The following is a 22,327-nucleotide window of genomic DNA, read 5'->3' as shown; positions in this document are numbered from 1 at the left end:
CGGAGGCAAAGGTGCTGCGGGGAGGCAAACGCTGGGCACCTGCCTCCCCCAAGGCCGGGGCGCTGCGGCGGGGACGCCTGGGGGGTGTGAGGGAGGAGGGGACCAGCACCGCATTCCTGGGTCTTCAGCTAGGCTGTGCAAATGCAACATTCTGTCATCACGCAGTTTTATTCTGAGCAGAGGGAAAGGGAGCCCCCAGCAACCCAGTCCTTAGCACCGGCAAAACAGCCCCAGGGCCCCTGGCCCTGGCCCATCCCCCGGCAGCTGTGTCCCCACCAATTTCCAGGCCGTCATTATTCAGCCCTGCTCCCTGGGTTGGATTCTGTCCTTTCCCCTGCCAAGCTGTTTACCCAGAGCTCCTGAGCACGGTTTGTGCCCGAAGCTCCCCTACTTTGTCCCAGGGGCTCCCCACCTTCACCCCACACAATTCAAAGCACGGGGTAGGGGGTGGGGGGAGGGGGTGTCACTCAGCCAGGCCCCTACCTCCATAGGGAAGTTCTGGCTGGGCCAAAGTGGGACATGCACTGTTCTAGGATCTTTGCTCCTCGAGACTTTCTGCCCATTTCCTAAACTGTGACACTGGCCTCTAGGGTGAGCACTGGGCTTGCCCAGGTTCTAGAACAAAGAGAAAAAAAAAAAAAAAATCCCTTCTGCTGCTTTCCGGACAGACACCCACGCCAGAAGCCTTGTCCCAGGCACGAACCGGAGGCAGGGGGCTTGGAGCTGCGGGTGGGGCTGACCCCATGTGGCTTTGGCTCTATCATGGTTGCCCCCTGAGTCCTGCCTGGGCAGCCCGAACTGGCTGCTGGCTGCCTTGGCGTTCCAGGAGTTTGGAGGCAGTATCCGCACCAAACCTCCTTCGGATCGGCGACAGATAGCGGAGGCGTAGTGCAGGATGGAGGGGCAGGGTGCCGCCCCAGGGCTGGGACTGGCTCAGAGGATGGGGCTCTGTCTCACCCCTGGGGGCCCCGCCAGTGCCCCGCTGCCTCATCAGGGCCTTGGCTGGGGTGTCCTTAGAGCCCCAGGACGTCTTGAACTGTGGAGGGAAAGAGAGGGAAGTGAGAGAAGGCTCCAGGGACTGAGTCCGTGTGTGTGTGTGTGTGTCTGTCTGTCTCTCTCTCTCTCTCTCTCTCTCTCTCTCTCGGCAGATGAGAAGGCGGGGAAGGGAAGTGAGCCAAGAGGCCAGGGGCTCCCAGACCCTCAGAGGGCCAGCTGCTGTGTTCCCCCTGCAGCTTCAGGATGGGGAGGAACAGGAAGCTGCCAGCAGCTGCCCCCAGGAGAACAAATATTTGCCAAGGGAGGTGATGGTGGGGGAGGGCGCCTCAAGACCTGGTGGCAGCGAGGACCTTGCCCGGGCCCTGCCTATCCCCCTCCTCCCCTGGGCTGGAACAGAGGGAGGCAATTCCTGGGACATTTCTCCCTCACCCTTGGAAAAGGTCTTCACTATTTCCCACGTAGCAGATGGGGAAACTGAGCCCGAGAGGGGCACAGCTCCCAGAGCAAACGGGACCACGGGTCTGTGGGTATCCAGGGCGAGGATGCCCCTTGTCCCTCATCACTCTGCTCTGACCCTCTCAACAGCCCACTGCACAGCCAAGGCCACCGAGGCTCTGCCCAGGGTCCCAGAGAATTAGGCAGGCTCGGTGGGAAGCCAGCTGAGAGGAGGGGCGCAGGGACCTGTCACCACATGCCGCCTCAGAGGGTCGTGGCAAAGATCCAATTCAGCCACCCCTGTGGCATGTGGCACGGTGCCCACGACAGATGATCATTTTGACCTTGGCCAAGTTACTTGACCCTTCTGAGTCTCCGCTTTCCCGTCGGTAACCAGGAGCATGAGAAGGGAATTACCTCACTGATCTGGGAAGAAGACCTCGTGAAAGAAATAACAAATAAATTCCACCATGGGGATGCATCGCAATGCTTCGCGTTCTCATGAGTTCGTCCTCCCCTCACTGACTCCTCCTTCCCACCAAACCGCGACTGGGGACAGTGGCTGCGCCCTTTGCCAGATGAGAACACAGAGGGTTCTGAGAAGGCAGATCTCTGCTCAGCTCCCCCCATTAGTGGGTCATGCCAGGATTTGCACCTAGAGTGCCTCTCTCTTGGGGTCCCTGCCCGAAATCACCCAGCACTCCCCTACCCAGGGCGTAGTAGGGCCATAGGGAATGGTCGCCCGGATCAGGAACTCGGGTGGGGCCCGGCACATAGTAGACCCTCAGCTGCCCCATCCCCTTCCTCTTGTTTATCAGAGGCCCACCACCAGTTCTCACCTCGCTGTCCCCGTCGCTGGAGCTGGACAGCTGGGACAGGCGGCTCAGGTCCCACAGGGAACGGCTGGGCCGGGCTGGGGGGCCGCTGGGGGTCCGGGCGTGCTGGACACTCCTCAGGACATCGCTCAGCGCTGGCCCTGGGGCAGCTGGGGTCTCCTGCCTGTCCCCCTCAAACACCCGGCAGGCGGCCAAACGTTGGGCCAGCGGACCGTCGTGTGGCGGCGGTAACATGGGGGCCACAGAGCGGCGGTGGGCCACGCGGTGGGGGCTGTGAGCCAGCCGCAGCCCCCCCACGGTGCTGACAAAGGGGCGCTGGGTGGGCGCAGCCGGGAGCGGCGAGGAGGCCGCGTACAGTGTCCGGAACTCTCGGCTGAAGGCATCAGCAATGTCGCCGGTCAGCAGGGTCACCAGGCCACGGTGCAGACGAGAGTCACTCCATGTGAAGCTGGGAGGCATGAAGTGAGGGGTCAGGATCTCCAGGTCACCCCCCGGGAGGCCCGGCCTGGACCCCATTACTGGTCCCCACCCAGTCCCGGGGCAGGCTGTGTGACCTTGGGCATGTGCTGCAACCTCTCTGGCTTCCACATCCCCCTCTGTAGAATGAGAACCCCCCAGGTACGAACCTAGAGGACTGATGTGACAACAAGGGTTAAGATACTTTAATGATCATCTGGAAGCCAGCCTGAGCTTAAACTGGGACGCTGCCCCATCCCCAGCAAAGGAGACCATCAGTGCCTCAGTTTCCCTCTCTGAGAAGAGGTGGGATTAGTCTTCTGACTAAATGGCCGCAAGGCCCATCTTCAGACTCGGCTGCTTCTTACATAATGACAGCCACTATTAAACACTTGCCATAAGGCAGGCTCCGGAGGTGCGGGCTCCGTGCCTCAGTTTGCATCTGAGATACAGAGCGAAGATGTAGGAAGATTGGAAAGAAAGAACAAGGGGTTGAGCTGCCTGTCTGGCGCCTAGCCCATGCCCAGCTGGCTATGGTGGGCAGGTCCCCTACTGTCCCTGTGGTCACAGTGCTGGTATTTAAAGCACCTGGCTTTAAGGTCTGGGCACACAGCAGGTGCCTTTGGGAATTAAATGCACCTGGGCTCTAATCTTGCTTCCGGGGACCTTGGCCACATTCCCTTCATTTCCCAAGCTTTGGTTTGCGCATCAGAAAAATGGGCTCACCATAGGTCGTGTGCCCCAGTGGGCCCAGTGCCCGGAGAACGGATGTGTCAGTCACCGGGATGGCGAGGGTTGGTCCAAGCATCCTTACCTTGGCGGAGTGGCCGTGTCCTTGCTCCCTGGCAGGTCAGCAGGCCCATCTGCCTGCAGATTATGACACCCTTCCCCCCACCTGTGACCTCACCCCTGGAGGGGCCAGTGGGAGCCTGGAGGGGTCTGTGAGGTCACCCCATTCCGCTCCACAAAGAGTGCCGTCAGGTAGCAGCCGCTGGCTTGTCTCTGTCCCAGGGAATCTTCTGAGACCCAAGGACTCGTGAGCTGCAGTCACGACGGAGACCCTGAGAGGGACACAGAGCGCTGGGAAACGAGGACCCTCCGTGCGCTGACCCTGGGAGGCCCAGACCAGGGGCAAAAGTCTCGCAGGCCTCGGGAGCATCATCCAGCAGTTCCGGGAGGCCCAGGAAGCCCACGGCCTGGCTTGGGCACTGTCACCGCCGCCAGGGCACCATGGTCCTCGGCTGGCTGCTGCTTCTGGTAATGGCTCTGCCCCCGGGCACCACAGGCGCCAAGGACTGTGTGTTCTGTGAGCTGACTGACTCCAAGCAGTGTCCCGGCATCCACATGCGCTGTGGCGACGATGAGGAATGCTTCACAGGCATCGGGGTGGCCCCGGGCCTCGGCCCCATCATCAACAAAGGCTGCATAGTGTCCACGTCCTGCGGTCACGAGGAGCCGGTCACCTATATGGGCGTCACCTACACGCTCACCTCCACCTGCTGCTACGGCCACATGTGTAACAGGGCCCCCAATCCCGCAGGCGGCCGGACGGAAGGGGTCGCCGCCGGCCTGGCACTGGGCGTGCTGCTGCTGCTCCCACATTTGCTTTGACCAACCCGAAGGGCAGGGCCTGGGACTGGTCTCCCGGCTCCGCTGCTCCCCGAGCCCCCCGCCTCCACCCCTTCCCCCCCATTAAATGGCCAGAGGCCCTGGACAACCTCGTGTGGCCCCGGCTTCATCCATTACCAGGGCTGTCCGCCCGGAGCCCGGGGCGAAGCATCCTCAGGCCACCGAACACGGCCCGAAGGGTTTGGCTGGACCCCTCTACTGTATTTCATGGGTTCTAAGACGTGTAGCTTTTCCCATGTCGATCGGGATGCTTCTTTTTGTCGGGGGCACCTTAGAGTCGATGAAATATGGTTCAAATGAACAACGACAATAAACAACCGCTAACGTTCACGGAGCGCTGCTTCTGTTACATGCCAGGGCACCTTGATCTCGCTTGAACCCCCGGACAAAGCCGGGAGGGAAGGCAGGTGCTTTCTGAGACGGCCCCAGTCGCCAGGGTAGCGGTTCCCCCGAGGGTGGTCCCCAGAGCGGCAGCACCGGGGTTGGGCAGGGATCTCGCGGGAAATGCCTATTCCCAGGGGGTAGGGCTGCAAAGGCACCCCAGATCTGTGTTTTTAGGGGGGAGTCCGGGTGATCCCGACACAGGCAGGCCCAAGATTGAAAACCACCAGTGGAGAGCACTGGTCATCCGCTGGACACATCAGCACTCCCCGCAGGGGACAGCTGGCAATGTCTGGAGACACTTTTGGTGGTCTTAATAGGGGAGCAGGGTGCTCCCGACATCTACAGGGTGGAGGCTGGAAATTCATTGCAGACCCCCACGATGCCCAAGGACGTACCCCCAACACAGAATTATCTGGCCCCAAATGTGAGGGAACCCTGTTCTAGAGGGACTAACCGTATCATCCCGATCTATAGAAGGGGAAGGGAGGCACAGAGAGGTGAGGTCAGTTGCCCAAAATCACACAGCCAGGAGCTGGCAGAGCCCCAGTTTGAAGCCAGGCTACCCGACCTAAGGGTCCACGCACCCCGTTCCCTGCCACAAGACCACCCTATGGGGCAGTTGCTGTTATTAATTCACACTTTCCAGATGGGGAAATGGTACAGAGTAGGGGGAGGCACCGAGCCGGTCTGTCACAGAGCTAAGAAGGCAAGGAGCCAGGAGCTAGACCCTGAACACAGGGGAAGAGGGACACAAGCCAGGATGAGGGTCGGGTCCCTTGCTTACCAATTCTTATTTTTGTTACAGATGCTTAGAGAGATGGAGTTACCCCAAGGCAGAGCTAGGACTCCCATCCAGGTCGTCCTGGTTTTGAAACCCACACACAAACTATGGGCCCTGTTTTCCAGATGAGGAGACACAGTGTCGAAGAGATGACCCCCCCCCCCCCCGCTTCTCCCCAGCCCTGGCCCTGTCACTAAGCTGGCCAGCAGGAGGAGCCACAGCCAGACCCCCACCCCCTGCTACGCTGGGGCAGGTCTGTTTCGACCCCAAGTGGGTTCTGCCCCTTGGTATGCCCATCCTCTACCAGTGAGGGTGCTTAGACCCATTTCACAGACCAGGAAAGTGAGGCTGGTGGAAAGGGGCACCTACTACTCTGAGAGTTGGGGACAGGACACCACCAGGTGGTGGTTTTGGTTGGGGGGGCAGCCGCACCTGTAGGATCCGGAGATGACCCTGTGGCCGTCCAGCAGCACAAACTTCTCCCGCACATTGCCGCTCACCTGCCGTCGCCAGCGGCTCTGGAAACTGCAGCCCCACGCGACACGGATATCTAGGTTCTGGAGTAGAGGAAGTACACCCTCACTCAGGCCAACCCCGTACACCCCTACTCACTGCCTAGGGCTCAGGGCAGGGGGGGATCCCTCCAGGCTGGCTAGGACCTGGGTGGCCCATGGCTCTATAGAAAGGTCTGTCCCAGCTTTTCCAGAGTTACCAATATTGAGCTTCGGGGATCTCTTGGAGATACCCCTAACTCAGAGGGATCCCATGGGAAGACTCGCCTCTAATTCCCCCAGTGCCATGGGTGGGCATCGGAACTCTCAGCGGGCATCCATCTCGATGAGCAGGACGCCTTGGAAGGGTCTGCCTCCCCCCTTGGCTGGCCCTAGTGCCAGGAGAATGGGGACTCAGGTCTCTCCTGCCAGGCTCCTACCTCGGTGCCCCAGGGGTTCACCCCCAGCTGCTGGGCCAGTGTCAGGAAGGCAGGCAGCCGCTGGTGGTCCAGAAGCAGGTAGACAGGCACCCAGCGACGTGTGGCGGCGTCTACCAGGTCCAGAAGCAGGTCTGGGTCAGTGAAGATGTCCATGACCACAGCCACTAGCTGGGGAGTGGGGAGAGGGGCTGTGGATGGAGCCTGGAGCTCTGGGGATGTTCAGGGGGTGGGGGAGGACCCTGGGGACTGAGGCTTCCTGGGCATGGGAGTTTAAATGCCTGGCCTCGACAAGACGTTCAGGGGAGCTGTGGGAGAGACCCCCCACTGTGCATACAGCACCCACATGGGAATGAGGAAAAGACCGTCCTTCCCGAAAACCGAGGTCTCTACTTCTGGAAAATTCATCATAATCGTGTCTGCAGTGGCACACGGTGCTCCGTGTGCTGTAACACTGGATGGTGGCCCTGCTCCAGGTCTCAGTGGGCTGGGTCCTTGGGGGTGCCCTGAATGGGGAGGAGGGATAATCTGCTTGGCCACCCAGGGGATCTCTGGGGACCAGGGCAGGGGGCACTGAGGGCCTGGATCTTGCAGGCAGAAACATGTAGCAGAAATGACTCCTGACCCATGGGCCAGACAGCCTTGGTTCAAATCCCCACTTGGCCACTTACCGGTGAGAGACTTAACCTTCTGTGCCTCAGTTTCCCCATCTCTCCTCACTTGGGATAATAAGTCCCAACCTCCAGGACCCTCCTGGTGATTATAAATGTTAACCCACGTAAGGCACTTAGCGTGGGATCTGGCCGGCACAAGCTGTTAGATAAAGAAGAGGCTCTCCGGGGGGCTGTAGGGGAGACATCTAGGCCCTCTGTGGGAGGAAGGATGGACACCTATCCTAAGGGTGGGGCGGGGTGCAGTGGGGTAGGTGACTGAAACCAAGAGGTCATAATTAGGTCCAAGGGGCATGAATGCTCTGGGGGACCCAGGCCTTGGAGAGAGAGTAAGGAGGAGGTCTGGGGAATGTGGACACTTGGGTCCTGGGGGATGCAAGGCGTGGACTCATGAGTCCCAGGAGGGCAAGGGTGAGACGCCCAGGGCTCGAGGGGATGCGCCACTCCCAGGTCCGGGAGCTGGCATGTGAGGATGTCCGGGTCTGGGGAGTGGACACCAGGCCCTCTGAGACCCCCACCTTGCAGGCAGCCTGGATTTCCCGGCGCACCAGCTCCTTGAGGGGGGGGTGGCCCTCTTCGGGGGGCTGAGTGTACAGCTGAGCCCGGGTGATTCCCTTCCAGGCCAGATCCTCTGGCCAGCCCAGGCGCAGCGTGGGCACCAGCTCCTCTGAATGTCCTGGCCAGTAAGTCAGGCTGCCGGAGTCCCGATCGGTGGCAGGGGCTCCCTCTGCTGCCCTGCCGGGCGGCTGCTTGGATGCAGTCCAGTCCTCAGCTGCCGCCACCAGGCTCTGGAGCTCTTCCCCGCTCAGGAAGGGCCGTAGCCCCTCACGCTGCATGCAGGCCTCGAATGCCTCCACGCCCTTGCTCAGCAGAGCCTCCAGCGCCAGCCGCTGGCCCTCAGAATACAGGAAGCCGGGGCTGGTCTCCGTCAAGGGCAGTCCCCCAGCCCCTGACTCCTCTCCTTCCAGCGCCGCCAACTGGGAGGCTGCCATTGGGCTGCTCGTGAGAGACGACCGTGAGGCTGGCGTTATGTGGCTGGCTGAGGCTTCCAGGGTCGCTCCGTGAAGTCCCCTGTGTCCCCGGCTCCCCGTCCTGACAATCACACTGCCCAGGCCATGCGCTGCTCAGATCAGACCAGCTAGTCGCCTGCCTCCAGCCGCCACAGTGACAGGCTGGCCATCTGAACTTCCTACTAGCTGTCTTGGGGTCTAGCGGTCCCAACGGACCCGTTTGCTGGATCAGTCTCCGTCAGGCTGAAGGGCCAACTGGCCTGACCAGAGGTCCGGCTGACTAGACAACCATCTCCAGGCAACAGCCACAGGCTGCCCGCCTGTCTCTAGCACCCAACCATCCCTGACTGAAGGTGAAATGGGCTGCCTCTCTGCCCTTGACCGATAGATACCACATGTAACTGACCCTGTCCAGCTGGTCTTTTTGATTATTTGGCAAACATTGACTGCTTTCCACTAGTAGTGCTGGTACCTAGCCGCCTGGTGGAGCACCCTGCAGTGTCCAGAGGAATGTCTTTCCTGACGACAGGTGGCTGGCTCACTGGTTCTCACTGACTGACCATCCCAGGCACCTCCCCTTTGGACCTGCTCTCTCGGTTTGGGAGGAACGGGCTCTAGCCCTAAGTCTGGGCCCCCTTCACCAGAGGGGAAAGGAGGTCTTAGTCTCTGTCGCTTGGGGACTCTGCCCCTGAGGCATCACCCCTACTTGGGCTGCTCCGGTGGAGGATACACTCAATGGGGGCTTGCAGCACCAGGGGACCTGCCCATGACCTCAGCGGTCCTTCTAGCTGGAGGGCCTGACTTGCCACTGTTCCTTGGACTGGCCACCCCCCCCTCAGTCTCCCAGCCAGAATTGTCTTGGGTTGTCCCCTGATCTATGCTGATCCCTGGCCGAGCTGAGCTGTCTGGGTTTCTGCCTGAATCCCACAATCTCCTGCTGACCATCCACCTGTTCCTGGCCAAGGACCACCCTTGGAGGTTCCTGACCCAACCTCTGGCCTGTGGACCCGATCCCCTCAAACCGGCAGCCCCTCCTTCCAATCGCACACCCAGGCGGCTTCCTTCCTCCACACCACAGTGAAGAGGCCTACAAAGAGAAGAGGAATAAAAGCAGGACTCCCTCTCACCCCATCCAGCTCCAACATGTTCAGTCCCCCATCCCCTTTCCCTTGTCTTGCCTTTTCAGAGGTCGGAATGCGGGGGTCTGGAAACCTCTTGCTCTTATTTCTGTTGTTCTTCCTGCGTCTGGCCTCATTCATCAGGTTTTAGCCTGGGATCCGGGGAACCCAGCCCCTTGTGTAAACAGAGGAGGGCCCACACAGCAGGTCCCTGGGAAAGGCCTCCTGTGCGGGTACCGGAAGGCCCTAATGCAAGGAACACACTCGTCAGGTTACTGGCCCAGGGCCCAGTGGCCCGCCAGACTCAAGGGGGAAAAAGGGGAGCAACTCACCTGTTCCCATGTACCCCTCCCCCACCAGTCCCAACCCCTCTGTACTTCCCGGCCTATGCCCCACCCACCATCCCTTGCCCATAGCAGCAGGTGTGACTAATCCGGGCAAAGTAACAGGTTCCGAAACACCTGTCACCTAGCTTATTAAGGGGGCGGGACTTTGGCCATAGGGAGGCCCGAGTGTCCAAAAGTGCAAGATCGACAAGCAGGCATCATAGCCACTAGAGGGCGTCTGCAGGGAGAGCGGGACTCTGCCCAGCAGATGGAAGGGCTTCTCCTTGGCTGGTTGGTCTCCATGGAGATGGGCACCCACTCGGTCCACCTCGAATGCTCCAATTCACTCCAATCCCCTCCCGTCCCCCCCCCCCCAGAAACACACAGAGGACCATCAGAATTCAAAATCTTTAATAACAACGCAGGATCTGGGGTTAATTTTTTTTTTTTAAAGATTTTATTAATTTATTTGACAGAGAGAAAGATCACAAGTAGGCGGAGAGTCAGGCAGAGAGAGAGGAGGAAGCAGGCTCCCGCTGAGCAAAGAGCCCGATGCGGGGCTCGATCCCAGGACACTGAGATCATGACCTGAGCCGAAGGCAGCGGCTAAATCCACTGAGCCACCCAGGCGCCCCTGGGGTTAATTTTTGTAGCCTCGGCTGGCCCTCCGGCCTCTGGCGCGCTCAAACTTCCGGCCCTTGGATCTCACGTAGGGTCTGTGGGGAGGGAAAAGAGGGTTAGAGTGTGGCCCCGCTGGGGTGGAATGCTGAGGAAGCCCTGAGCAGGGCGTGGCTCGCTCTCACAGAGCAGCACAGGGACATCAGAAGGGGCGGGGAAGGGACACTGAGTAGGTTGCTGGAAAAGCTGAGCAGGGCAAGAGGGAGGTGGGAGATGCAGCCTGGCAGCGATCTCAGCAACGGGGAGTAAACAGCTTGAGGACAAAGCGGGGAAATCGAGGTGGGGGAGTTCCAGGGAAGGCTGCGGCTGGACTAGAGTGCGAAACAGAAGGGACCGGAAGCATGGCAAGGCCCAGACAGCAGGACTGGGTGTACTCACTTGGTGTGGCTATGTGGGGTTCCGGGAGCCTTGCCAAAATGCCTGTACACCTCTCGGCCCTTGCGTGGCCCTAGGGAGGGAAAGATGGGATCAGCCAGGGACCCAATTCCAGTAAGTCGCCATGGGAGCCACTGAACATCACTCACCAGACAGCAAAACGGTGCCACAGCCCTTGGGGGAGTCCAGGGCCAACTGGTCAAAGGTGAGGATCTTGCCTCCAGCTTTGAGGATGCGGCTCCGGGCACGGCTGCTCACACGCAGCGCGCATACCTGGGGGACACATGGGACGGGCACGGTCAGAACCCCCACCCCGTAGAGCCACCCAGGGACTGCGGGGCCTTCCTCTCCTTGGCTCTGGCCCAGCAGAGGCATTTAGATGCTTGCAGAGCCCAGTAAGACTGCCACTAGGGAAAGCTTCCCTGAGTGCCAATAGCAGTTCTTAACAGTTTATGTCCAAAACCTCCCTTAAGACCACAACCTGAACTTATTACGGATTAGGAAACGGAGGAATTAAAAAGACCCAGGACTCTGTCCACAGGCCACTGAGTGGCCAAGAAATCTAGATGTGAAGCCAGGCTGTAAGGCTCAAGAACCAGCAAGCACCGCCATTAGGGAGGGACCCAGAAGGCTCTTGCCTGGGGACACCCACCATGCCTAATGCCAAGGACAATCCCCCTTCCATCCTAAAAGCCACCCAGACCAGGAGGTGTGACACCTACCTCACCCAGAGAAGAGAGGGGACTGGGAAGGCATCACAAGCCTCATGGCACCGGTGACAGAGATCATCAGGAGAGCGAGGACACGAGCCAGGTCGGGGCGCCAGCCCACCCACCATGACCCTGTGCCCGCTCCATACTCACCTTCAGTTTGGGCACCTCCTGGACCCGCACGTCATCGGTTATGGTCCCTACAACCACAGCGGTTTTGTTTTCCCGGCCGGGCAGCTTCATCTTCCGGATCTTTGGTGGGGAGGACAAACGCACACTAAGGAAGCTCCTTCTGGCGTTTAAATCCAACCCCACTGGTCACGCATCCCCAGGACAGACTGTTGGGCCCTGAAGGGGATAAAGCCACCCACGCCTCGCCTCTCAGCCAGCAGAGGCCTGACCTCAAGTCCAGCCAGGGAAAAACCCTGGATACACAACGCAAGCACAGAGCCTTCAACAGAGCTCTCCTTCGGGAGCACTTAGGACATGTAAGACTTGACCCACAAGACAAAGCCACCGCAGCCAACCCTCACGTCACAATGAGATGAGTCCAAGCCACTCAAAAGACCCACCGCTGTTCAGCTACAACCCCAAGGGTGTGCCCACCACGGGGTGAAGTCAACCAGCTGATGGCCAGGCCCCCAAACCCCCAACCCCAGCTCTAAGACACAATTCGGTTGTTCCCCAAATCAGCCCCTCACCATCCGGGAGAGGGACAGAGGTGGCCGGTTGGTGCGACTCATGAACAACCTCTTCAACACGACTTGGTTAAAGGTAGAGTTGGTTCGTCTGGCCAGAAATCTGTACAACTGGAGGAGAGAGAAAAGAAGGATGGAAACCCAGGGTGGCTCACATACCCCCCAACCTTCAGCTGAAAGACAAAACAGCATGGCTTGGCCTGACGAGGTTTTTATGGCTTTCCTCCACCCCACTGAGCCCAAGGGAGCCCCCAAATCCCCTCCCCAGAGGCTGAAAACGCTGAACCCCAGAAGCCTTGGGCAGAACCATGGATGTGCGCCTGCCCCACAGGGCCCCGGAATGGCCTGGGGCCCAGAATGCCGGTTCTGGAAGCTGCAGTTTTGGACAGCCCGGCCTAAGGCTCTCAGGCCTCAGCCTCACCTTGACCAACAGCCTCAGGTAGATGTCCTGGCTCTTGGGCTCCTTGCGCCGAACCTTTCGGTCCTTGTTGTGCCGGATGTCGACTCCCTGCAGAGTTGAGGAGAGACTATGGACCCAAACCTGACCTAGCAGATCACTCACCCCCACAAAACGACTGCATTACCCATCCCCGAGGAAGTGCTAGGGCCCCGGTCTCTGAAGAGACAACAAACAAGAATGCTACAAAGCCTTCAGCACAAGGCACACAGCACCCTGAAAAGCCTTAACAGAGCAGACGCGTCGACTTAGAAATTTTCACTTTTTAGAATGGGTGTTTTCCGATTATATAGGCCAAGGACAGGCCCTCCCTAAAAATACAGCAAAGAGCCTTTATTTGCAACTTACTCCATGTAGAACTACGACCAGAACCTTCCGCGCACAACCTGCCTGACTCCAGCAGCCTTATGAAGCCGTTTCCCACTTGAGCTGAGAAAACCGAAGGAAGCCACGGTTTCCCCCAGACCCCGGCTGCTGTCCTGAGGGTCTCTAACAGGCCGTGCCAGGAACTGTAAAGAACTACAGAATGATTCCTAGCTCCCTTTTCTCCAACACCTCATGCACGCAGTAACCTCTAATGCGTGCTTCCTACGACTTCCCAAACGCACATCGGTGACGCGGGACAGACCAAGTTACTGGGGTCACAGCCAAGAAAAGCAAGATCACAGACTTGGCAGGGACCACGGCTGCAAAACCGGGGCACTGGATGGTGGCGAGCTCCCCCCTCCCCGGCCCCCCGCCCAGAACCCAACGTTCCAGGCCAGGAGAGCGACAGGTCCGGGTGGAGAAGACAAAAAAGACAAGAGGGCAAGCATGGATGTGGGTCCTACGCCAGGGTCCGAATGTCGGCTCTGCCACTTCCTGGCATTGCGACCCCGGTCACATCACTTAACCTCCTTGCGCCTCCATTTGGTCATCTACTCAATTGGAGCTTTAATAATAAGTGAGGACGGAAGGGACTGGAGGCCGGTAAGTCTGACCCATCCCTAGTCTTCGAGCTCCCAAATTAACTCCCCCCCCCCACACCGCGGGAGTCTTCCCCTTCGAACAGCCCTGACATCTCTGCACCCCTCCTGGACTCCCCCAGCCCAAGACCGCGACGGATGGCGGCGGATAGTCGAGCCGGGAGCATCTCAAAGCACACTCACCATGATGGCGCCTCCTGCTTAGCCAGGTCCGGAAAGAGAGAACACTGTCAGGGTGGGCGGGGAAAGCCTTCAGCAAGAGGCGCCTACGTGACGTCACAGACGCGACGCGGCGCTCTACTCGAGTCGGGCCTCTCTATGGCGAATCACAGAGCGACCGAATGGGCGATTCCGGAATAAGTGGAAGGACAACCCACCGGGAACAAGCGCTACGTCAAGGGCGGCGGGGCAGGGGAGGTTGGGGGAGGGGCCTCTCTGGCCCTACCCAACCCCTGCTCTCGATAGTCTTCCGGAAGAAAGGGTTCTGGGAGCTAGAGAGATGTCGCGCGGCGCTGGGAGGTCGCGTTTCACGGTGACGCTCTGGCCCGATGCGGACGGCCTCTCTGTGGCTCCTGGAGGACCCGGCCAGCCGCGTATTGGAGGTGAGGAGGCGGAGCTGGCGGGGCCTGTCAGGACCTCGGGAAACCTCTGACCCCACGCTTCGGGCATTTCCTTATCAGGCTCACCTCTCTTATCTCCTGCTGCGCTTCCGAGGCTCAGCCGCTGCTCGGGAAGTCCTACCTGAGATCTAACCCGAAATCTTCTTGCTGCATCCCAGTCTCGAGTATCTCCTATTTCCAAGTTTTATATTCGTCTTTTACCCCTGCCCCTTCTCTGACCCCTCCCCAGCCTCTACCACTTTGGGGCTGCTTTTCCCGGCCGGAGAGATTCGAGTGGTCCAACAGACTCTGTGTGAGGGTTTTGCACGGTATTGGAATGCGAAGGAGGCGCACTGAAGCCCCAGGCTTGGGGTGTGGGGTGGAGAGGGATTGGGTGAAATCCTGAAAGAAGGAGATAAAGATTCAGAGGGGAGGAGGATTGGAGGCCCTGAGGGGGATTGGACAGAGACCCAGAGTGAGGGAAATGGAGACTTGGGGGTTGACAGGGAGACCTAGAAAGTAAGGGAAGATGGAGATTTGGGGAGAAGCACTAACATAGATGGTGAGATGGGGTCTTGTCTGCTGTAACCAAATTCAAATTCTGGCCATGCTAAGTACTAACAATAGTGTGACCTTGGGCAAGTCACTTAACCTCTCTGTGCCTTACTTCTCTTATCCGCAAAAAGGGGATAATAGACTTGGCACATAGGGTATTTTCCAGCTTTACATAAGTTAGTATAAATGCTTAGGACAATGCTTTGCATGTAAGTGCTCAATACAAATTAGCCTCCACTCCTTATTGTTAGCCCTTCTTGGGTAGGACCAGATGGACTGGCTGGAGCAGTAGCGAGGCTGACCTGTCCCCTCTTTTTTTCTTTCCTCAGGGAAGCCCTGCCCCTTTGGCCTCCCAGCACATCCAGCCCAGCCCACAGTCTGCCCTTGATGCTCCTACTTATTCACCTGTCCTCCACAGAACCAAAGGCCAGGCCTGGACCGTGAGGCCTCACTCCTTGCCAATACCACCCTCCCATGGCCTGCCGCCCAGGACCAGGGTCTTCCTGATGTGGTAACACAGCAAGGGCCAGCAGATGAATGGAAACCTTGAAGCAGAGGAGCAGCGGGACCAGGTAAGGGGTCCCTCTGAAAGTTAAGATCACCACACCATGGAACACAATTTCCTCCTCATCTCTGTTCCTTTGCCTTAGTGACTTGGTCCCTGTCTTTGAGTCCCAGCCTCTTTGTCGGTCTGATGGTGTGCCTGCTTTTCTTTCTCCCAAACTAAGATGTGCGTTTCCCTGTCTCTCCTTCTTCCTGGGTTTCTGTCCCCATCCCACCCCCCCCCCTTTCTGGGTATTTCTTTGGCATATATTATCAGGTACTGTTGCTACTCTGGGTTAAACAAGGTGTGCTGTTTGACAATAAAAGAAAGTCCTCCATTCATCACTTTCTAGCAAACTCTGTCCCTGTCTCTTTCTGCATGTGTCTTTCTACGATTCTGATTCTTGGTTTCCTGATACTATTCTCGCCTTGCTTTCTTTCCGCTTTCACTCTGTCTTTCCCTCTCTATGTCTTTCTGTCAACATTCTTGCTTTCTGTCTCCCAGGCTCCCTTCCTCTCAGGCTCTGGTCCTCCAGCATCGTCTTCCTCCCTCACTCCTAACCTAGAAGTCTCTCTCAGATATTCTTCCTCCCCATCTCTCTCCTTGTGTCTCTGTCTTGCCATGTTACTGGGTCATTCGCTGGGCAGAAGTCCATGTCATGCTGCCTCCACTCTGGTTTGAGTCCAAGGTAAAGAACTGGTGAATAATGAGCCTGTCCTCCCGGATTTTCATTCCAGGAGTATCAGTCTCCATCTCTGTGTCCATCATTTTCTGGGTTTTCTTGTGTCCTTAACTTTGCATAGTCTCAATTCTATTGTCTTTGTCTCTTTGTATAGATCTCTGACTTCCTGTAACTATCTAAAAAACAGGCAGCACTCTCTAAGTCTCTTAGTGCCTCTAAATCTGCTTTTCTGGGTCTCTTTTACTAACTCCATCTGCATAGCTCTGGGTCTTGGTTACCTGTGTTAGGGTCAGTCCGTAACTGCAGCTGAAGCTCTCCTCCCTCCTGCCTCTTTTCTTTCAAAAAACTCAATGGATGGGGCAAGGCTACCACTTGCCCTCTACAAAAATGGCGTCAGCGTACCTGACTGTAGGATCGTGACGCCGCTTCTGCTGCGTGTGTGCCCTCACTTTCTATGGCAGCCGATCTCGCGAAGCGCGATACCCCGCCCAGTTCTCAAGCCGTCCCTCGGCTGGTCGCCTGCGCCAAGCTCGCGAGCTGGCCGGCCCCGCCCCTCGCGCGCCTTCACTGGCGCGGCTCAGGCCGGCCGCGCGCCCATTGGCTGAGCGGATGCACACCCTCCCCCCACCCCTGGGTCTGATGGGGGCGGTTGGTGCTGACTTGAGGGGCCGCCTGGAGGAGGACTCGGCGTGTGAGGAGGGTGTGGGGGTAGGGTCAGGGACCCGAGTCTGGGGGACCGCGGGACCGAGAGGAACCGAGACGCAGGCCGGGACTGGGGTACCAGGGGTGTGGGATGGAGATGGAGAACCAAAACCGGGACTGAGAGATCCAGGAATGGAAACCTAGGTCTGGGACTGGGTTCTGGAAATGGGGTGGGGATGCAGAACCCAGACCGGAGGAACCGGAAACAGAGACTCAGGATAATGGATTGGGGGTGGGGGGACCTTTGGATGGAGACCCAGGCCCAGGTCTGGGGGACCAGGGTGGGTAGAGAGAATGGAGACCAGGCCAGAGACTTGAGGACCTAGGGACAGGCTCAGGCCCAGTACTGGAGGAAATCTAGGACTCTATCTAAGCCTGATTTGAGCTCAGGGATGGGGGCGCTGTTCAGTGCAAATTTAGGGGCGGGGCTGAGGGAGCTGCCCGGGGCAGGGGGCAGAGGTGACTCCTGAGGGTGAGTCTACAGATCGGGGTGCGTCTGGTGCAGTACTGGGCCGGGGAAGGTGAGGGACAGGACTGGCAGCTGGCTGGGTGGGCGGGGTGGTGGGGAACAAAGGTGAGCAGGAAGGAGGCAGAAGCTGGGCAGAGGGCAGGGGGAAGGCCTCCGGGGAGGGGACCTCAGGCCCAGCTCCCACCCTTTCCCTGGAGAGCAGGCGGCCAGACACCCAGGTCAGTGCTTGGGATCCAGCTCTTGGCCCCTGTCCCTTGCAGGTGCCTGCGTGTGACTCCTGTAACTCTCTTTATTTCCTCCATGTCACATCCCTTTCTTGATCTCTCCTGCTGTCTACACCCCTCCATCCTGCCCCTCCTATCTGCTCTTTCTGTCCTTTGTCTTTCTGACCCTCAGAGGACCTCCTGGAGTCCCTGAACTGTGACTCTCCTAAGTTTATCTCTCCTCATCCTGGGTTTCATCTCATCAAAGCTGGTTGTTCTCTTGGAGTTCCTCTGGCCCTTAGACTTCATCCCTCTGTCTGTGTCCGAATGTCTGTTTTGTGTAACTTTTTCCATCTGGAGATAACTGTATGTGTGTGTGTTGTGTTCTCTGTCTCTGCATATCTCCACTATCCAGCTCTCTCTCCTCTGCCTTCTATTTCTCCAAAGCCTTTATTATCCAACACACTCTTTGACTGCTTTCTCTTTTCTGTCTTCCGGTGAGAATATGAACCCACAGAGGCAGGGATTTTTGTCTGCTTTGTTCCCTGCTGTGTTTGCTGGGCCTAGCACTGTGATTGGCACATAGAGGGTAGTGAGTAATTATTTGGGGGATAAATGAATGTACATTTGCATGCCTGGCTGTCCACCCTCCAGGATGCCAGCCTTCCTGTATAATGGGCTTCTGCCCTGTGTCCTCAGGGTCTCCTCGCACTTGTCTGAGCCTGTCTGTCTCTGATGCTCCCATCTTGCCTGTCCCCGCCCCTTGTTGTCTCCTGTCCACAGGCCCTCCCCCAGCTTCTCTCTACCTGCCACAGGGGTCTTGGACTCTGACTCCTGCCCTCCTCCCTCCCCACAGAGGCCAGACCAGGAGCTGACCTGGAGCTGGGGCCACAGGCCTAGAAGCGCCCTGGACAGGGCCGAGGCCATGGCCCCCCCACCGCCACTGCCATTGGCCGCAAGCACCCCGCTCCTGCATGGCGAGTTTGGCTCCTACCCGGCCCGGGGCTCCCGCCTGGCCCTCACTCTCACCCCACAGGCCCTGCACATACAGCGGCTGCGCCCGAAGCCCGAAGCCCGCCCCCGGGGTGGCCTGGTCCCCCTGGCCGAGGTGTCAGGCTGCTGCACCCTGCGGAGCCGCAGCCCCACAGACCAGGCGGCCTACTTCTGCGTCTACACCTACCCGCAGGGCCGGCACGGGGGCCGCCTCGGGGGCCAGCGGAGAGCCGCCCGCACCTTTCGGGCCGACGGGGCAGTCACCTACGAGGAGAACCGCGCTGAGGCCCAGCGCTGGGCCATTGCGCTCATGTGTCTGCTCCGTGGACTGCCACTGCCAGGGGACAGGGGTGAGGCACTATGCAGCCGCTCTCCCCTAGGGCCACCCTGGCATCTGTGTGGATTTCCCTGTGTGGACACCTCTGTCTCTTCTCTCCTGTGTGTCTGTCTGTGGCTTGTCTCTCTCAGTCCATATTGAAAGAGTGGTAGATGCACAGGGATGGGCTACAGAAGGAAGAGAAACCACAGGCAGAGAAGAATGATTGGTGTGGGCTGTTCTCCTAGATTTTTCACTCTGTCCCCTCCCCCGCTTCCATGGGCCCTGACCACACAGATGAGTCAGAGGCTCCCCGTCTGGTGAGAGCAGCAGACTGAGACACGATTAGTCACCACCCAGGGTGACAGGCCCCCACAGAAGTCCCCTAGGACGTCCCAGGAGCCCCGAGGCGGCATCTAATCCGGCCTGTGGTGCCGGGACAGGTAGTCAGAGAAGGCTCTTGCCGGAGGCCCCACCCAGGTTCCTCAGTTGGCCCAGGAAGGTAAAGGTTCAAGGGTCCACATCTGGGGAGGCTTCCTTGGTCTTCCAGGATCCCGCTGGCTGGGTGGAGGCCCCACTGGTGACAGTGAGGGAGCCTTGCACAGGGGGTAACCTGATCCTGGGTTCCAGGCGTTTGAGGATAAAGAAAGTTGAACCCACAGCTTTCCTCCCTCCTGCCACCTGTGGGTTCAAAGGGCACTGGGATTAGCCTCCCAAGTCCTGCCTTTGTCTGGGCCCCTGGGAGAGGGGGGCGGGGCTGCACACTCGGAAGCCCAGTAGAAAAACAGTTCCCAGCAGGCAGTTCCCAGCAGGCGGCTGTGCCAGCCCTCCACTGGGGGCTGTTTGCATTTCCGCCTTCTGAGGTGAGGGGCCTGGGTCTGTGGCTTCTGTAGACTCCTTCGCCTCTCTTTGCAGAAATCACCCCTGAGCTGCTGCCTAAGCCACCCCGATTGCTCCTATTGGTCAATCCCTTTGGGGGGCGGGGTCTGGCCTGGCAGTGGTGTAAGAACCACGTGCTGCCCATGATTTCTGAAGCCGGGCTGTCCTTCAACCTCATCCGGACAGGTAGGGGCCATGGCAGGCTGGAAGTAGGGGCTCTGAGGGGGCTAGGGTCGTGGTGGGGGGGCAGAGTGGAACAGCCTGACTCACCTCCTGGTTCCCCACATCAGAACGGCAGAACCACGCCCGGGAGCTGGTGCAGGGACTGAGCCTGAGTGAGTGGGATGGCATCGTCACAGTCTCGGGAGACGGGCTGCTGTTCGAGGTAGGGCAAGGGTACCCTGCCTGAGCACTGGGGGACTCTGGAGCCTGGCCCTGGGACCAGGACCCAAGTGGCCGCTGTCCCACCCTGTAGGTGCTGAACGGACTCCTAGACCGCCCTGACTGGGAAGAAGCTGTGAAGACACCCGTGGGCATCCTCCCCTGTGGCTCGGGCAACGCCCTGGCTGGAGCTGTGAACCAGCATGGGGGGTAGGTGGGGTCCTGCCTCCGCCAGCCCAGCACTGCAAGGGGAGGGGTGAGCCCTCCTGCAACCTGGCACGTCTGTCCCAGGCACGTCTGTGGTCAGTCAGGTTGATCAGTCCTGGCTGGGATGCTCCCCATACTGCGCCCCTGCCCCAGACATGTCTGCCTGTCTGTTCCTGGCTGTGTCCCTTGTGCCCAGAACGGTGGCAGACACACACAGGGGCACTGAGCAAATGCTTAACAGATGAGAGAGCAGACAGGGATCCCAGCTCAGAAGAGTCCATCCAGAGGCAGCCACATGGTCCCCCTGCTGTTTGCGTGCCCACTTTCTGCGTCTTTCTCCTGCCACCCTGTGCTCTGGGTCTCTCATGCCACCCCCTTTACTCTTTTCCCCGCCGGTGTTCGCCCGTCTCTGGCTGTGAAGGTTTGAACCTGCCCTGGGTGTCGACCTGCTGCTCAACTGCTCACTGTTGCTGTGCCGGGGCGGCAGCCGCCCATTGGACCTGCTCTCTGTGACGCTGGCCTCAGGCTCCCGCTGTTTCTCCTTCCTGGCCGTTGCCTGGGGCTTCGTGTCCGACGTGGACATCCAGAGCGAGCGCTTCAGGGCCCTGGGAAGCGCACGCTTCACACTGGGCACGGTGCTGGGCCTTGCCACCCTGCACACCTACCGCGGACGCCTCTCCTACCTCCCCGCTGCTGTAGAGCCTGCCTCTCCCGCCCCTGCCCGAGGCCTACCCCGTGCCAAGTCAGAGTTGACCCTGGCCCCTGCCCCGGCCCCAGCGCCGGCACCGGCCCCGCCTGTGGCGCACTCACCCCTGCATCGCTCGGTGTCTGACCTGCCTCTGCCCCTGCCCCAGCCTGCGCTGACCTCGCCAGGCTCACCTGAGCCCCTGCCCATCCTGTCTCTCAATGGCGGGGGCCCAGAGTTGGCTGGGGACTGGGGTGGGGCTGGAGATGCCCCACTGTCCCCAGACCCGCTGCTGCCCTCACCACCTAGCTCCCCTAAGGCTTTACTGTCACCCATCACCGAGGGGGTCCCAGAAACCACAGCCTCCTCTGGGCTCGCACCTCCCTCCCCTGATGTCCCGGGAGCTGCCCCGGGAGCTGCCCCGGGAGCCACCTCTGCCAGGGGCCCACCTGACCACCTGCTCCCTCCTCTGGGCACCCCACTGCCCCCGGGCTGGGTGACGCTGGAGGGCGACTTTGTGCTCATGTTGGCCATCTCACCCAGCCACCTGGGGGCTGACCTGGTGGCAGCCCCCCATGCGCGCTTTGACGATGGCCTGGTGCACCTGTGCTGGGTGCGTGCTGGCATCTCGCGCGCGGCGCTACTGCGCCTTTTTCTGGCCATGGAGCGGGGCAGCCATTTCAGCCTGGGCTGTCCGCAGCTGGGCTATGCTGCGGCCCGTGCCTTCCGCCTCGAGCCTCTCACGCCTCGCGGCGTGCTCACTGTGGACGGAGAGCAGGTGGAGTATGGGCCGCTGCAGGCGCAGGTGCACCCAGGCCTCGGTACGCTGCTCACCGGGCCTCCCGGCCACCGCCGCAGTCGGGAGCCCTGAACCTAATGAAGCTTGCAACCCGCCAGGGGCGGGGCCGACATTCCGAGGAGGCGGAGCCTGGTCTAGGGGCATGGCCTAGCTGCTAGAGGTAGGGTGCAGGCCCCATACGCAGGAATCCCTGCCCCGTCTCAGGATTGCGCGCCCCCGGGGGACTAGAGGTAATGTTGGACGGAGTGTGGCTCTAACTCCAGGGGGTCGGTGTCATCCCGGTCACCGACTAACGGGCAGGCCCCGAGGGTAGTGCCTGACCAATGAGGGCAGGGCGCGGTCCAGAGCCTCGCTTCCGGCTCGTGGGAGGCCAGGTCCGCTGAGGGCGGAGACTGTCTTATGCGTTGTCCAATGACGGGACCTGGCACGTATGGGCTGGGGAGGCCCGGGTCTCGCCCTATCCACTCCGGTGCCTCCACTTAACTGGCCAATCCGCCCAAGAGGGGCAGGTTCCCCGGGGCGGAGCTCGGATTTGCACTAATGTACCTCCCAGCGCCCCCCTCCCCCGCCGGTGGGGGCGGGGAAACTCCTTTCTCCAGTCTTCTGTCTCTTGTGCGTCCCCTGACCCTCATCCTCAAAGCAATTGAAAAGGTCTATGCAATAAAGGCAGTCGCTTCATTCCTCTCAGACCGTCGCCCCTTCTGCATCCGGCAGCCCGTGGGGGGATCCAATTCTAGGCGCTTCCAGTAGCTCCTGCCTTCTATGGACCGAAGCCCAGACCTGCCCACAGACCGCGGCCAGTGTGACCCAATGGCCTTGAACTGGGGCCAGGAAGCTGCCTCCTCCCCCACAACAGCTGG

At 59.7% G+C, this 22,327-nt stretch overlaps 4 protein-coding genes across 15 annotated transcripts; 2 read left to right on the top strand and 2 right to left on the bottom strand.

Moving 5' to 3' along the window:
• Window positions 1-149: 149 nt before the first annotated feature.
• On the bottom strand, window positions 150-9,546 carry FAM83E (family with sequence similarity 83 member E). Its single transcript, XM_059152524.1, has 5 exons — window positions 7,635-9,546; window positions 6,449-6,616; window positions 5,950-6,074; window positions 2,271-2,715; window positions 150-1,036 (listed from the first exon to the last, which is right to left on the bottom strand). Exons 1-5 carry the CDS (start codon window positions 8,106-8,108, stop codon window positions 761-763), a joined length of 1,488 nt encoding a protein of 495 aa, XP_059008507.1. The 5' UTR covers window positions 8,109-9,546; the 3' UTR covers window positions 150-760.
• SPACA4 (sperm acrosome associated 4) lies at window positions 3,650-4,679 on the top strand. The gene has a single exon (XM_059152526.1). It carries the CDS (start codon window positions 3,954-3,956, stop codon window positions 4,332-4,334), a length of 381 nt encoding a protein of 126 aa, XP_059008509.1. The 5' UTR covers window positions 3,650-3,953; the 3' UTR covers window positions 4,335-4,679.
• A 654-nt stretch (window positions 9,547-10,200) lies between the features above and the next one.
• RPL18 (ribosomal protein L18) lies at window positions 10,201-13,777 on the bottom strand. The gene is made up of 7 exons (XM_059150799.1): window positions 13,637-13,777; window positions 12,453-12,539; window positions 12,035-12,142; window positions 11,487-11,585; window positions 10,773-10,896; window positions 10,627-10,696; window positions 10,201-10,286 (listed from the first exon to the last, which is right to left on the bottom strand). Exons 1-7 carry the CDS (start codon window positions 13,637-13,639, stop codon window positions 10,211-10,213), a joined length of 567 nt encoding a protein of 188 aa, XP_059006782.1. The 5' UTR covers window positions 13,640-13,777; the 3' UTR covers window positions 10,201-10,210.
• Window positions 13,778-13,917: 140 nt separating this feature from the next.
• SPHK2 (sphingosine kinase 2) lies at window positions 13,918-22,154 on the top strand. Of its 12 annotated transcripts, none has more exons than XM_059150788.1 (7): window positions 13,918-14,055; window positions 14,937-15,179; window positions 18,064-18,550; window positions 19,432-19,581; window positions 19,686-19,780; window positions 19,871-19,986; window positions 20,405-22,154. In XM_059150788.1, the coding sequence occupies exons 2-7, from the start codon at window positions 15,141-15,143 to the stop codon at window positions 21,537-21,539; spliced, it is 2,022 nt and encodes a 673-aa protein (XP_059006771.1). In that variant the 5' UTR covers window positions 13,918-14,055; window positions 14,937-15,140; the 3' UTR covers window positions 21,540-22,154. The 12 variants fall into 12 exon arrangements, with proteins under 12 accessions (XP_059006771.1, XP_059006779.1, XP_059006770.1 ...); XM_059150787.1 differs by having other exon boundaries at window positions 13,924-14,055; window positions 15,026-15,179; XM_059150789.1 differs by lacking the exon at window positions 13,918-14,055 and adding an exon at window positions 14,068-14,237 and having other exon boundaries at window positions 15,026-15,179.
• Window positions 22,155-22,327: the final 173 nt, after the last annotated feature.

Source organism: Mustela lutreola, chromosome 16, assembly GCF_030435805.1.
Source record: "Mustela lutreola isolate mMusLut2 chromosome 16, mMusLut2.pri, whole genome shotgun sequence".
In the NCBI taxonomy this organism is placed as follows: Eukaryota; Metazoa; Chordata; class Mammalia; order Carnivora; family Mustelidae; genus Mustela; species Mustela lutreola.
This window is presented reverse-complemented; position numbering and strand designations above follow the sequence as displayed.

Bases quoted from the DNA above. Each gene is read 5' to 3' on its own strand.
- SPACA4 (XM_059152526.1), top strand. From the start codon at position 3,954: ATGGTCCTCGGCTGGCTGCTGCTTCTGGTAATGGCTCTGCCCCCGGGC.
- FAM83E (XM_059152524.1), bottom strand. From the start codon at position 8,108: ATGGCAGCCTCCCAGTTGGCGGCGCTGGAAGGAGAGGAGTCAGGGGCT. The intron at 6,617-7,634 runs GTGGGGGTCTCA...CCCACTCCCCAG, and splicing joins AAATCCAGGCTGCCTGCAAG to CTAGTGGCTGTGGTCATGGA. The intron at 1,037-2,270 runs GTGAGAACTGGT...TTCCCTCCACAG, and splicing joins CCAGCGACGGGGACAGCGAG to TTCAAGACGTCCTGGGGCTC.
- RPL18 (XM_059150799.1), bottom strand. The intron at 12,143-12,452 runs GTGAGGCTGAGG...TCTCTCCTCCAG, and splicing joins ACCTGAGGCTGTTGGTCAAG to TTGTACAGATTTCTGGCCAG. The intron at 10,897-11,486 runs GTGAGTATGGAG...TGTGTCCCCCAG, and splicing joins AGGAGGTGCCCAAACTGAAG to GTATGCGCGCTGCGTGTGAG.
- SPHK2 (XM_059150786.1), top strand. From the start codon at position 16,443: ATGCACACCCTCCCCCCACCCCTGGGTCTGATGGGGGCGGTTGGTGCT. The intron at 19,781-19,870 runs GTAGGGCAAGGG...CCCACCCTGTAG, and splicing joins GAGACGGGCTGCTGTTCGAG to GTGCTGAACGGACTCCTAGA. The intron at 19,987-20,404 runs GTAGGTGGGGTC...CTGGCTGTGAAG, and splicing joins GCTGTGAACCAGCATGGGGG to GTTTGAACCTGCCCTGGGTG.